Source organism: Erinaceus europaeus, chromosome 3 (genome assembly GCF_950295315.1).
Source record: "Erinaceus europaeus chromosome 3, mEriEur2.1, whole genome shotgun sequence".
Taxonomy (NCBI): domain Eukaryota; kingdom Metazoa; phylum Chordata; class Mammalia; order Eulipotyphla; family Erinaceidae; genus Erinaceus; species Erinaceus europaeus.
The window spans coordinates 117,582,984-117,596,517 of NC_080164.1; the positions used below are offsets into that span (position 1 = coordinate 117,582,984).

At 39.1% G+C, this 13,534-nt stretch overlaps 1 protein-coding gene across 1 annotated transcript; it reads left to right on the forward strand.

Moving 5' to 3' along the window:
* Nucleotides 1–1,210: 1,210 nt before the first annotated feature.
* Nucleotides 1,211–12,890, forward strand: IBSP (integrin binding sialoprotein). Its single transcript, XM_060188603.1, has 6 exons — nt 1,211–1,272; nt 1,376–1,426; nt 1,519–1,596; nt 6,867–6,935; nt 8,917–9,075; nt 11,523–12,890. Exons 1-6 carry the CDS (start codon nt 1,219–1,221, stop codon nt 12,057–12,059), a joined length of 948 nt encoding a protein of 315 aa, XP_060044586.1. The 5' UTR covers nt 1,211–1,218; the 3' UTR covers nt 12,060–12,890.
* Nucleotides 12,891–13,534: the final 644 nt, after the last annotated feature.

Below are 13,534 nucleotides of genomic sequence, written 5' to 3' on the forward strand. Positions count from 1 at the left end.
AGCTCTTCTCATAAAATCATTCTTAGAGCTGTTCGGTGCTACCTGATGCAAGAACAGATTTCTCCTACTATGAATTGTTTCACACACAAAATAAAATGCCAGCTATTCCATGATGTTCATTCATAGGTCAATGGTTCCTAGTTTCTCTTTGTTGAAAGAACTTTTGGTTCCAAACCTGTACAAAAAGTTGGAAATCGCCTGTAGTACTCATATACTGTATCGGTATAAAAGCTGTCATTTAGGCCTGGGAGGTAGTGTAGTGGTTAGAACTTGGGACTTAGAAGTATGAGGTCCAAAGTTCAGTTCCTGTCGTCATGTGTGCCAGAGGAATGCTCAGGTTCTCTCTCTTTTTCCTCTCTCTTTCTCTCTCTCTCTTTCTCTGTGTGTCTCCATATATCTATATATATATATTAATATATTACATATATATTATATAATATATATTAATTGCCACCAGGGTTATCATTAGAAACCATTTTTCCTTCCTTCTTTCCTTCTTCCTTCCTTCCTTCCTTGCTTTCTTCCTTATTTTATATGGCAGAGAGAAATTGAGAGGGTAGGAGGAGATAGAAAGGGGGAGAGAGAAACATAGGCACCTGCAGCACTGCTTCACTGCTCATGAAGTGACCCCCACCACCTGCAGGTGGTGGGCAGTGGCTTGAACCCAGGTCCTTGCACGTGGTGACATGTGCACTCAACCAGTCAACCACCACTCAGCCCCTAATTAATAATTTAAATAATCATTCAGATGTAGTCATTTTTTTGCTCATTTAAAAATTATAAACAAAACAATGAGGTCACATAACTACACTATCACTTTACTAGGTTCAGCTGCTACTCCTATGTGTTTTTTTTTAAAAAATTTTATCATTTTTTTTTTAATTTACTCCTGTGTTTTAACACAAGTAGGAGTCCTGCTTACTCTAGTGTGAAGTGCACTAAGCTTTCCAGCTCTTGCAGTGGATAGTTCTCCAGTGACAGAGCACGGCACAGATTAGTGTCAAATACAGCTCTCAGGTTTATTCAAACAGAGGCTGATCAGTATTTGGCTGTGTGAACAGCACAGTTTTTAAGCCCAAAGCAGAAATTCTGTCCTCATAAGTCAAAACTGTGATTAGAAATGGAAACGACTATTCATCTTCTAGTACAATCAAGTAACTCTCAGTTTTAGTATTTATTAATTCAACCACTCTGTTTATTCCAGAACTCATCAACAAAATGAAGACAACAATAATTTTGATCAGTATTTTGGGAATGGCTTGTGCTTTCTCAGTAAGTTAAAAAAAAAAAACACCCAAAAACCTTTGACTTATTCCTATTTGTTTGTTTTTATGTAAATAAGAGAATATGTAATAATTAATACTTTCTCAAACAGATGAAAAATTTATACCGAAGAGTCAAACTGCAGGATTCTGAAGAAAATGGGGTAATTAATTTAGTGTGCTTACTTGGCCTGAATATATTTCTCCAGATCTACTTCATATTAATCATGAATTTGTTGTTTCTTCTGACACACAGGTCTTTAAATACTGGCCACGATATTCTCTTTACAAGCACGCCTACTTTTATCCTCCTCTAAAACGGTTCCCTGTTCAGGTAGGTATACAGGTTTCCTTTCTCAGTCATCACAGCTGAAGGAGAATCAGACTTCATTACAAACACCTAAATTCAATTCTTGATGAAACTCAACCAGGAGAACTGCTTACTACAAAAATGCAATGTAATGTGACAAAAATAAAACTTACTACTAAGTTCTCTTTTACACATTCTCAGAGCAAAATCACTCAGGTTCTGTCTAGAATAACATGCAAAATATCACAAAGAATCCAGATATTTGGGGAGTCGGGCGGTAGCCCAGCAGGTTAAGCGCATGTGGCGCAAAGCGCAAGGACCGGAGTCCCGGTTTGAGCCTCCTGCTCCCCACCTGCAGGGGAGTCGTTTCACAGGTGGTGAAGCAGATCTGCAGGTGTCTATCTTTCTCTCCCCCTTTCTGTCTTCCCCTCCCCTCTTAATTTCTCTCTGCCCTATCCAACAACAATGACATCAATAACAACAACAATAATAACTACAACAACAATGAAAAACAGGGGCAACAAAAGGGAAAATAAATAAATATATATATAAAAAGAATCCAGATATTTAGGCTGAAAGGAGATAATTTTATGAGCAGTTGACTGTTACCTCAGGAATAATGCCATTGAATATCTTGTTTTAGATGAAGAAATCCTACCAATTATCACTTTTCCATCTAGTAATTTAGAGTTGTTCAGTTAGTAGGTAAAATTTTGGCTTCTCAAAGAGCAGAGACCATTTTGAAAGAAGCCTTTTTGACATCGATGGTAAATGCTAAAGGTTTTCTGAAACTTTGAGCTATGTTGTCAAACATTGGAGAGTGATTATAATGGAAGTGTGGCTAGAGACCTGCAGGGCAAGAGAGAAACTCCTGAACTAAAACAGTCTTAAAGTGTGTAAATAAAAATGAAAATAGCTAAACACTAAAATTAAGAGTTTCTGTTTTTGCTCGGCTACCTGTGAACCATGCCTTTGAGAACTGGAGGGTGTGGTGTCACTTTTAAATACACAACCAACCAGAATTGTACTATTTTTATTACTATACAGTTTGGATTCAGGGCATCAATTATGCACCATCTGACCCAGAACCCCTGAGACACTAAAAGCAGTAGATGTTGAAAACTTTGCCTCAGCACAGTGGTTTGGCAAAACATCCTGCCCTATGCTGGGCTGACCCATCCCTAACTCAGACAATGACAGGAAGTGATCATCTTACAGAATTTCCAGCACCATCATAATTGTGGGGATTGTGTGTGGTCACCAAAATATGAGCACAGATGATACAAAAACTGTGGGTTTCTTTGGAAATATCCTCTATTCTCGGGTTTACCTCAAGTCCACAGATAATGCTTACTTGAAACATTATTTTCTTTTTTAAGTTAAACAGAAATAATGAGTTTAAGTTTCTGATTAGTACCTCCCCTATTTTTATAGATCACAGATATTCCTACTCAGACATTTATATATTTATGTACACACTTTACTATTTTTCACGTATTATGCTAACATATTACAGTATAAACAATTCTTTAATAGACGTATGTTATATTTGTATTGGAAGACCCAGAGTTTATAGAGCTTTAGGCAGATCATTAATACAGAAAAATCTCCATAGTTATATGCAGATGGGCTGATTGGAACTAAAGATGAATTTGTAACATAGCTGTTCACAGGGTCCAACAGCATGTACCTACTTCTCAGTTCAATGGTCTAAAATACAATCTATTCTCCCACCTCACAAAGTTTCATTTCCAGAATGAAACTTTCATATTTTCAACTTTCATGGTTTCAACTTACATATTTGTATAGCGCTTCACGATTTGTTTCTTTAGTCCGGTAAGTATTTTAGTGCCTATTTGCTACTCCACAATGAATTAATTTATATTAGTTTAGAAGTTCGTGTTTTAGTCAAGAAAATCTGAGTTAATATATAATAATTTCTTTCTTCCTTCTCTCTCTCTCTCTCTCTCTCTCTCTCTCCTCTTTTTGCATTTTGCATCCAGGGTTATCACTGGGGCTCAGTGCCTGCACTATGAACCCATTGCTCCTGGCCATCATTTTTGTCCATTTTATTGGATAGGACAGAGAGAAATTGAGAGAGGATGGGGAGACAGAGAGTGAGAAAGACAGAGAGATGCCTGCAGACCTGCTTCAACACTCATGCAGGTGGGGCAGTGACTCGAACCAGGATCCTTGCACTTCATACTACATACATTTAACCAGGTGTGCCACTGCTCAGTCCCCTCTTTTCCTCCTTTGGTTGTTGCTGAGACTCTACTGCTTATGGTTTACCTTTTCAGGTAGTAACAGAAAGACAGAAATAGAAAGAGAAGAGTAAGAGACACCAGAGCTACCCTCAATGTTGTAATTCTTCTCTATGGAATACAGATGAATTAAACTTGAGTAATGTGCATGGCCCAGCAGGCTCCTTCCCAGATGAATTATCTTATCAGCCCAATATATAGTCATTTTCTAAAATATCAGCTTGCATAGAATCTGCTAGATAGACCACAAAACTCTCAGCCTACCTCTAGGCTCACTTATTTCTTTGAAAGGCTATAGAAATGACAGTAGAAATAAGCTTAACATCCTAAACATTTTTCATCAAAGACATTGTTTTCTCCTACTCAAATAATATTTGGTTAGTGTGTGAACTCATAAGAGACAGAAATGTTATTTTTTTTCTTTTTTCTTTCTTTCTTTCTTCCTTTTTTTTTTTTTTTTTTTTTGCATCCAGGGTTATTGCTGGGACTCATCGAATTCACTGCTCCTGGAGATCATTTTTTTCCCTTTTGTTGCCCTTGTTGTTCATTGCTGTTGTTAGTATTATTGTTGTTGTTATTGCTGTTGTTTTTTAATAGGACAGAGAGAAATCGAGAGAGAAAGGGAAGGCAGAGATGGTGAGAAAGATAGACCCCTGTAGACCTGCTTTACCACTTGTGAAGTAACCCCTGCAGGAGGGGAGCTGGGCGCTTGAACCAGGATGCTTATGCCGGTCCTTGCGCTTTGTGCCAAGTGCGCTTAACCTGTTGTGCTACTGCCTGGCCCCTGGATGTTATTTCTTTCGTTGGCTTTATCTCTGATGTCACAGAGTGTGGCAAAAGGATCATATTTCTCATTTCATTTATTACTGCCACCCTCATCCAGTGCAACCCCTTGGACTGTGTACTTGGGGATTAAACAAGTGTAGTGATGGAAATTAGAATGAGTAATGGCTAGAATAGACACAGGGAAGAGACTGGTTATCTGGCATGAAGGAAAAATGAAAGAGAGGAAAATGAGAAGACATTAAACCTCCAAGACATTAAAATACTTCTCACTGCAGATACTGAGTTCCTTCCAAGGCAAGAAGAGAGAAAACTAGACAAGAAGAAGCTTATAAAATAACTGGAACATTCCCACAGAGACAAGATACGCTACTGAAATGTGCTTCTCTCTACAGAGCTTAGCAAATAGCTCAGATGTAACAGTACACTTCATTCACCACATGGCTGGGGAAGGCATAACCATTCAGAGCATAGCAAAGGAAATGCAGGTATAGTGACTCTCCTTCCACCCACTGTTTTTCTTAGTTCCAGGGGACTAATGTTCCCTAATTTGTAGGCATGGTGTGGCCACCCAAGGATGAGCCTAGTAGGTGCTGTCCTGATCCGGACTCAGTCACACAGGCTTCGCACTCTCTAATACTGAAGTCCTTCTACCACCAGTATTTTTTAGGACCCAGAATTCTGAATTGAGTCATCACCATCAAAGCTGACATTTACAGGACTGGGAAATGACAGAATGGTCTGGGGGACATTTCTTTAAATACCTAAGTTCATTAAGGGTGGTTGCAGAAAGAGAAGAAATCACCCCTACATTACAAAACTAAACCAAACAAAACCTCTGAAAGTAAGGCCAGGAAGAAAGCTCACCTGAATGGTGTACCTGAATTGTCATGTTCCCATCCCAGGCTCAAGCCTGGCCTCCCACAACACAGAAGAAGCTTTGGTATTATGGAACTTTTCTAGCTCTCTCCTTCTGAAAAAGTTTACCTGAGACAATGAAGGTGAAAAAATAATAATAACAAAAAAGTTAAAACCTCTAAAAATAGATGTTTAGATCTATATTTACTTCTAAAAAGTGGTAAAGCTCATCAATTCATAATGTATACTCTTATATAAAGATACCTTGATTTAATACCTTGAGCTCCTTATAGGAATGAGGCTCATAAATCAGTACATTAATTATGTTTTCCTTTATATGACTTTTGCTATCTATCAATAAACCTCATTTAGGAATTAGCTTTCATCAGATTGAAAGACTAAAAAAATTATTTCCTAATATAATTTCAGGTCAAATCCTAATTTAAATTCATGAAGAGACATATGTAGTAAAAAATTGAGTATTAGAATATGTTTTAGTTGGAGTTGTTAAGCGCACGTGGGGTGAAGCACAAGCAACAGCATAGGAATCCCTGTTTGAGCCCAGCTCCCCACCTGAAGGGCAGTCGCTTCACAGGCAGTGAAGTGAACTACCTAAGTGTAGTTTTCCCGTATTTCAATCAGCAGGGAATTTCTGTGGTTGTTTGGTATATGTGCACCTATTTATATGTCTGCAGGTGTCTTTCTCTCCCCTTCTCTGTCTTCCCTTCCTCTCTCGATTTCTCTCTGTCCTATCCAATGACAGCAACAATAATAATAACTACAACAATGATAAAACAACAAGGGGAACAAAAGGGGAAAATGGTCTCCAGGAGCAGTGGATTCATGGTTCAGGCACCAAACCCTGACAATAACCCTGGAGGCAAAAAAAAAAAAAAAAAAAAAAGAATATGTCTTAGCATCCCTTTATTTCTGTTTTGCAAAGATTAATTAGAACAATTTTGTGTGTCTTAGCCCAAGCTATTTCTTGAATCAGTTGGCAGTGTCTCAACTCTGTGGGTTTTAGTTTTCCCCTCTTTAAAATATAGACATTGTTCCATGCTATCCTCTTCTCTGCGTAAAACAGTTTTGTGACTCACTATTCTTGCTTTTCCAAATGGCATTGCCAACACATTATCATTATTCACTGCATAACTTGATCTCTGTTACTTGACACTAGCTTCCTTTTAGAGCTGTCCAATCTCACCACGACTCTTTCATCTTAGTACATGACCTGTTCTCATCAGTCTATCCATCCAGGGGGTAGTACTAATTAAGTTGCTTAGACACTTGAGTGCAGTTTTTCCGTATTTCAATCAGCAGGGAATTTCTGTGGTTGTTTAGTATATGTGCACCTATTTATATGTCTGTGAATTCATGTACATTTTTCAGAGCAGCAGTGATTCATCTGAAGAAAATGGTGATGGTGATAGCTCAGAAGAGGAGGAGGGGGAAGAAGAGGTAAGAAAGACATGCCTGAAGATTTTTCCCCCCACAAAAAAACCAGGTAGTGCAAATAATAAATTGAGAACTAGTTTATTGTAGTCAGGACTCAGTAAATATCCCATTGCCAGTTTACCAAGTGCCCAGAGTATTCTATTTTGAACAAGTGAAATGTTATTTAAATAGGAATCAACTAAAATTATCTGTTTAAAGTACTACTGAAGTTTGGAGCTAATGTTAACTATAATGGTAGGGGAGAACAATGTCTCCATTTTAAGTGAAAGACATCTAAGTTCAGATAGAAAAGAAGGTTATTGTTTATATTTGGGTAAACAGAACATGATGGTTCAAAACAAATACATAATAACCTAAAAACAAGTTCAATCTTTGTTTTAAGCACTGAAGTTATAAAAAATGTTCAGTTTACTAAGTGGGTAAACATGCCAATCTCATGTCTTCTATGTTATTACTGTGACTCATCTCTCTTTCCTGACCCACATGGCAGGGCTGTTCCTTCAAATAGGAATTTTACATGTTGTTTTGTCTAATATAACATCGATACTTTTACAGAAATTTAAGCTCAAGCTGTATTAATATCTTCCTGTGCTACAGATTAGTGTGGCAAAAAAAAATTCATCAAAAGATCGTGGAAAATGCGTTAACATGTTTATAACTGGAAAACTTGCCTAAGAACACATACTAATTAGGTACATTTAGTTGTATAGTCAATTATAGCTATTCCATAACTGTGAACCCATCTAAATCCAGGTAATCTTAGATACTATTTATGAATGAACAATGACAATCAAAAATGGATCTGGGACCAATGATAGCCATCTTGAGAACAAACCATTGTGGAGAGTTTAAAATGACAAATCATGCATTTGTTTGAACTATAAAAATGACATTTCCAGTACTACCATTTACTTTAATAGCCTTTCAAGGAAGGTCTTACAAGAATATCAGACCAGTGCCAAGAAAAAAAAAAAAAATCCCACTAAATCCCACAAAACTATACCTGAAATGTCACTGAGTTATGTAACCCCAAAACAAAACTTAGAGGCTCAACTAAAGCTATTTGGTGGACAGAGATTACAAAATTGCCCTGTCAGCTAGATTTCCAACCACACTGAATCCTTTGGGCAACAGTTTTTCATTTGTTGTCATGGTGACTGGAGATGAGGAAAGTTTAGCCCTCCTTTAGGATGCTGATGAAACACACACAACATTTTACCAACTTTAAAAGCTTTTCATTCATGTGTTTATTCTGACAAGGGCACTGCTTGAATCTGGCTATTGGCAGTGTCAAAAAAGAATCTTTGGCGCTCCAGTGGCACCATCGGTTAGTGTGCGGTTCTTACACAGAAATTAATCCTAGAAACTCTCAAGCTCAGATCTCCTTTATTAATTGTGCTATGTTCACATTCCATTTTTGAACATTTATAGTGCTCTCAGAATTTGTCTGCAATCATCCTATTACTCAAGAGATAGACCATAGGCTGCACTCCCTGTTCTTGGGAGGGATTGTGTCGCGTACAGTGTTCTCTCTTTCTGCACAATATCTACCATGGTCCCTACACACACATAAAATCCCATAAACGTTCAGTGCTTTGGTTTTGAAACTTCTAAGGAATAAATACTCCAAGGATCATTCACTGAAGGTGATGGTGGAAAAGTGGATGCATGAAACTGGGAGTCTCTCATGCCCAAGAAATTCTAGAACCTCTTTCCCCCACTCACTGCTTGCTAACATTTTGTTGCCGATTAGTGTTCAATACAAAATACAAAAATATCTAAAATGTACTAATGAGGGAAACAGGATGCCATGGAGTGTGCTCTTAGAAGTGAGACTTAAAAATAGCACAGTCAGAAACAGAAAAGTCAACACTGGATGATGCTCTGTGAACAGTTTTGCCCCAACAGAGGGTTATGACTGTAGTATATCTTTGCTTAGCTTTCAGCTAAAATAACTTGGCATGCTCTGGCTATTTTTCATCAGGAGACTTCCAATGAAGAAGAAGAGAATGAAGAATCTAGTGAAAATGAGGATGAAGAATCAGAGAACAGCACCCTTTCTTTCACCACACCTGCCTATGGAGCGGAGATCACACTTGGGACAGAGAGCATAGGTCTCTCTGCAATCCAGCTTCCTAAGAAGGTGCCTAGATGAAGTCTCCGATGGCCCTGACACTAAACCTATAGTACTGTATATCACCTTCCTTAACTCACTACACAATTTTCCTATCTACACAAAAAGAGAGCTCCTTTCCCAGCTCAGTTATGTTCCCCTGTCACCATAATGACTGTTTATACTATATTCATACTATAACTGAAGACTGAGGACAGTCATCTTAGCAATGAATGAACATCCCTAACAGATGCTGTTCCATTTCAGAGAAAAGCATTCCTGTCAGAGAAGATGAAGAACAAATACATAGGAAGTATCTACCACAGCAACATTTCTCCCAGTCACATATCACAACAGTGATACTAACTGGAATTTATTAATTGATTTATTTTTCCACCAGGGTTATTGCTGGGGCTCAGTGCCTTAAAAAAACATTTTTTTTTTGCCTTCAGGGTAACTGCTGGGGTTCAGTGCCTATACTATGAATCCACTGCTCCTGAAAGCCATTTTTCCCATTTTTTGCCCTTATTATTATTGTTGTTGTTGCTGCTACTGCTGTTGTTGTTTGATAGAACAGAGAGAGGGAGAGGAGGAGAAGGCAGAGAGAGGGAGAGACAGACAGACATCTGCAGACCTGCTTCACCACTTATGAAGCCCCCCCCCAGGTGGGGAACTGGGGGCTCGAACCAGGATCCTTATGCCAGCCCTTGGGCTTTGCACTATGTGTGTTTAACCTGCTGTGCTACCACCCAGCCCCCTCACAAAACCACTATTACCAGTCATTATTATTATTATTATTATTTTGGATAGAAGGTGAAAGACAGAAAGATATAGAATAGGAGAAAGAGAGAGGAAAGAGACACCTGTAGTACAGCTCTGTTGCTTGTGAAACTCCTCTCTACAGGTAGGGACAGGAGTGGGAACCTGGGCCCTGCATAGTAACATGGGTGTTCTTCAAGGTGAGCCGCCACCTGGTACCCTTAAGTCTGAAATTTTTAAGGCTTAATTTTTAAACTTTATTCAGTCATTTGTTTATTTGTTTGTTTTATTGGATATGACAGACAGAAACTGAGAGAGAAGGGAAGGAGAGAGAGAGAGAGAGGGAGAGAGAGAGAGAGAGAGATTTCTAGCATTGCTTCATTGCTCATGAAGCTTCCTCCGTGCAGGTGCATATCACAGGCTTGAACCTGGGTCCTGTACATGGTAACCTGTACTTAACCAGGTACACCACCACCCAGATCTGAAATATTTAAGCCTTCACAAATTATTTTATAATCCAAAATTACATTGAGATGTTCTTACCAAGGAAGTAGACCTGGTGAGACATACATGAACCCTTAGATCTGGAGTATCTGTAGGGGAAGAGGGGTCACAGAGAGCAGGAGAGAGCCCAAATGGCCTGTACTGGAAGGAGAGGTCACATTGGTGGTGGATGACATATACTGACACATATGGGCATATATAGAAATTTAATCTTGAGATGACAAGTCTTGTAAGACAACATCTCAATAAGCATTTTTTTTAGAAATCTGAATTTCTCTTTTTATTAGTGATTTAATAAGATTGTAAGATATAACAAGGGTATAGGTCCACACAGTTTCCACCACCAAAATTCCATGTCCCATCCCCTCCATTGGGACCTTCCCTATTCTTTTTTTTTAACTTTTTAAAAAATATTTTATTTTATTTATTTATTCCCTTTTGTTGCCCTTGTTGTTTTATTGTTGTAGTTATTATTGTTGTAGTCACTGTTGGATAGGACAGAGAGAAATGGAGAGAGGAGGGGAAGACAGAGAAGAGGAGAGAAAGACACCTGCAGACCTGCTTCACCGCCTGTGAAGCGACTCCCCTGCAGGTGGGGAGCCAGGGTTCGAACCGGGATCCTTATGCCGGTCCTTGTGCTTTGCGCCACCTGCGCTTAACCCGCTGTTCTACAGCCCGACTCCCGGGACCTTCCCTATTCTTTATCCCTCTGGGAGTATGGACCAAAATTCTTTTTGGGGTGCAGAAGGTGGGAGTTCTGGCCTCTAATTTCTTCTCCACTGGACATAGAAATTGGCAGGTTGATCCATACCCCCAGCCTGTTTCTATATTTCTTTAGTGGGGTAGAGCTTTGGAGAGGTGGAGTTCTAGAAAACACTGATGAGGTTGTCAGTCAGGAGAGATGAGGATGGTGTCTTGGTGTGTCTGCAAGTTGTCTATTGAAAGACAGTAAGATACAAAGAAAATGGTTCATTTTGAACTTATTTATAATGAACTATTAATGAGGGAGAGAGAACCTGAGTATCACTCTGGCAAATGCAGTTCTGGGGATTGAACACATGTTTGCCAGCCCTGTGTTTTTCCACTGTGCCATCTCCCAAGACCCAAACAACAATTTAAGGGGGGGGGGCTTTTTTTTTTTCCAGTGACATCTAAAACAAGGCTGTCATAAAGCCTTGTGAACATTTTTTATGCTTTCAAATTTTGCCTTGCAGGCTGGAGAGACAGGAAACCAGGGTCCCAAAAAGAAGGAGAGTGATGAAGAGGAGGAGGAAGAGGAAGAAAATGAGGAAGCGGAAGTGGATGAAAACAAGCAAGGTGTGAATGGCACTAGCACCAACAGCACAGAGGTGGACAGTGGCAATGGCAACAGTGGCGGGGACAATGGCGAGGAGGAGGGAGAAGAGGAAGGTGCCACGGTAGCCAACACTCCAGGAACCACAGTGGCTGCAGAGCAGGACAATGGCGGCTTTGAGACCATAGCCTCTCCAGATGGTGGCTTTGAAATTACAACTCCAGCCCAGGATGCCCACAGGACCACCACAGTCTCCTTTGGGGGAACCACCACTGCTGGTTTCGAGGAGTATGAGCAAACTGGCACCAGTGAATATGACAATGCATATGAGGTCTATGAGAGTGAAAATGGGGAGCCTCGTGGAGACACATACCGAGCCTATGAAGACGAGTACAGCTACTACAAAGGGCAAAGCTATGATGGCTATGGAGGTCAAGATTACTTCTACCACCGGTGAAGACCCAACCTGGTGAAGAATCCTGGCGTTACACATGTCTGCCGTTTTCAAACTTCAACTCAGGAAGGTGCAAAGAAACAAATGTGCATATTTCAATGTGGGGTGGTGCTACTGTTCCCAGTTTTCTGTTATCGCTTCTGCAAGTCATGAGCTTTTTGTTGCTTGTCCCTGTGAGGTTATTGCAAACCAGGGCCACCTAACAAGAGGTTGGAAAAGTCACAAGTTTGAGCTTAGTGGATTGTTTTGAGGTTGTACTTCTAGAAATAGTTTGGACCTTTGCACTTAACTGCTAAAACATTCTCATTGTGTAAGAAATGCTTTTAGGAAGAGATTCTTTGACGTTAGTGGCACTGTATGCAATAAATGTGTAATCCCCCAGCCATGCTACCTAAACAACCCTGTATATTAAGGTTCGTGATCATCCTCATATATTTTATGTGACCTATATGTACAGTTCATCTATGAGTGTTATCCTAAATAAAAATGCGGCTTTTTAATGTGATACAGTTGAGAAAGAAAAATGAGAGATTCAGCATAGAAAAGGTACTATCAGAAGGAGGGATGCTCAGTCAAAAGATGAAAGATTATTTCCATTTTTCCCCCAGAAAAACTGTAGAGATTTTCTTGTGGATACATCAGCATAAGTGAGTTTGTGGGCAGGGTCTGTCATACACAACAGAGGGATAAATGGCCTTTACGAGAGTTGCCACATTTAACAAATAAAAACATGAGGTGCCTACTTTTCTGCCTTCAGATCTTTAAAATACTAACTGGGTTCCAAACTCCACTTGTGCCCTTGATCTAAGAATAAATATTCCCATGCAAATTGCATTTCATTGTATTTTTTCCTTTCTCACTCATCTTTCATGACTCCTGGGGTCCAGTCAGACAAAGTTCTATCAATGTGAACAGGTCGAATCTCTTTTTTTTTTTTTTTTGGTTAAATACAAATTCAACCATTACAAATTCCATCCTGTCTAGCTTAGTCAGGGGTTAAACTTACTGAAGCAAAATTCAGCAAACATTTCTTGTGAATGACCAAAAACAAATATGTGTTAGCATTGTAAGCTACATTAGTCTATTCAGATTTCATTGTAGTGAAGAATAGAACATATAAATGGGCATCATGGTATTCTAATTAAATTTTATTTGCAAATACACATTCTGGGCCAGTTTGTCTTTAGGCCATAGTTTGGTAAGTTTGAAGGACATAGATTTAGATGATTGTATAATATCACAGTTGTAAAGAACTGGTTAATCTTAAGTGATGGCTTTGAATCACTTAAGATAATAAACTACAAGTAAACTCTCCTTTTCTTTTTTTCTTCTATTTTCCCAGCTAGAAGCTTGGACTCATATTCTATTTTTAAAATTCAGTACAATTTCTGCTGTTTGATGCAGGAAAGTGTGGGTTGTCTCCTTTCTGGAGTTCCTTTATAAAAATGCTTCTGACAGTTCCTGGACCTAAACCCCTT

Bases quoted from the DNA above. Each gene is read 5' to 3' on its own strand.
- IBSP (XM_060188603.1), top strand. From the start codon at position 1,219: ATGAAGACAACAATAATTTTGATCAGTATTTTGGGAATGGCTTGTGCT. The intron at 1,427-1,518 runs GTAATTAATTTA...TCTGACACACAG, and splicing joins AGGATTCTGAAGAAAATGGG to GTCTTTAAATACTGGCCACG. The intron at 1,597-6,866 runs GTAGGTATACAG...TACATTTTTCAG, and splicing joins TAAAACGGTTCCCTGTTCAG to AGCAGCAGTGATTCATCTGA.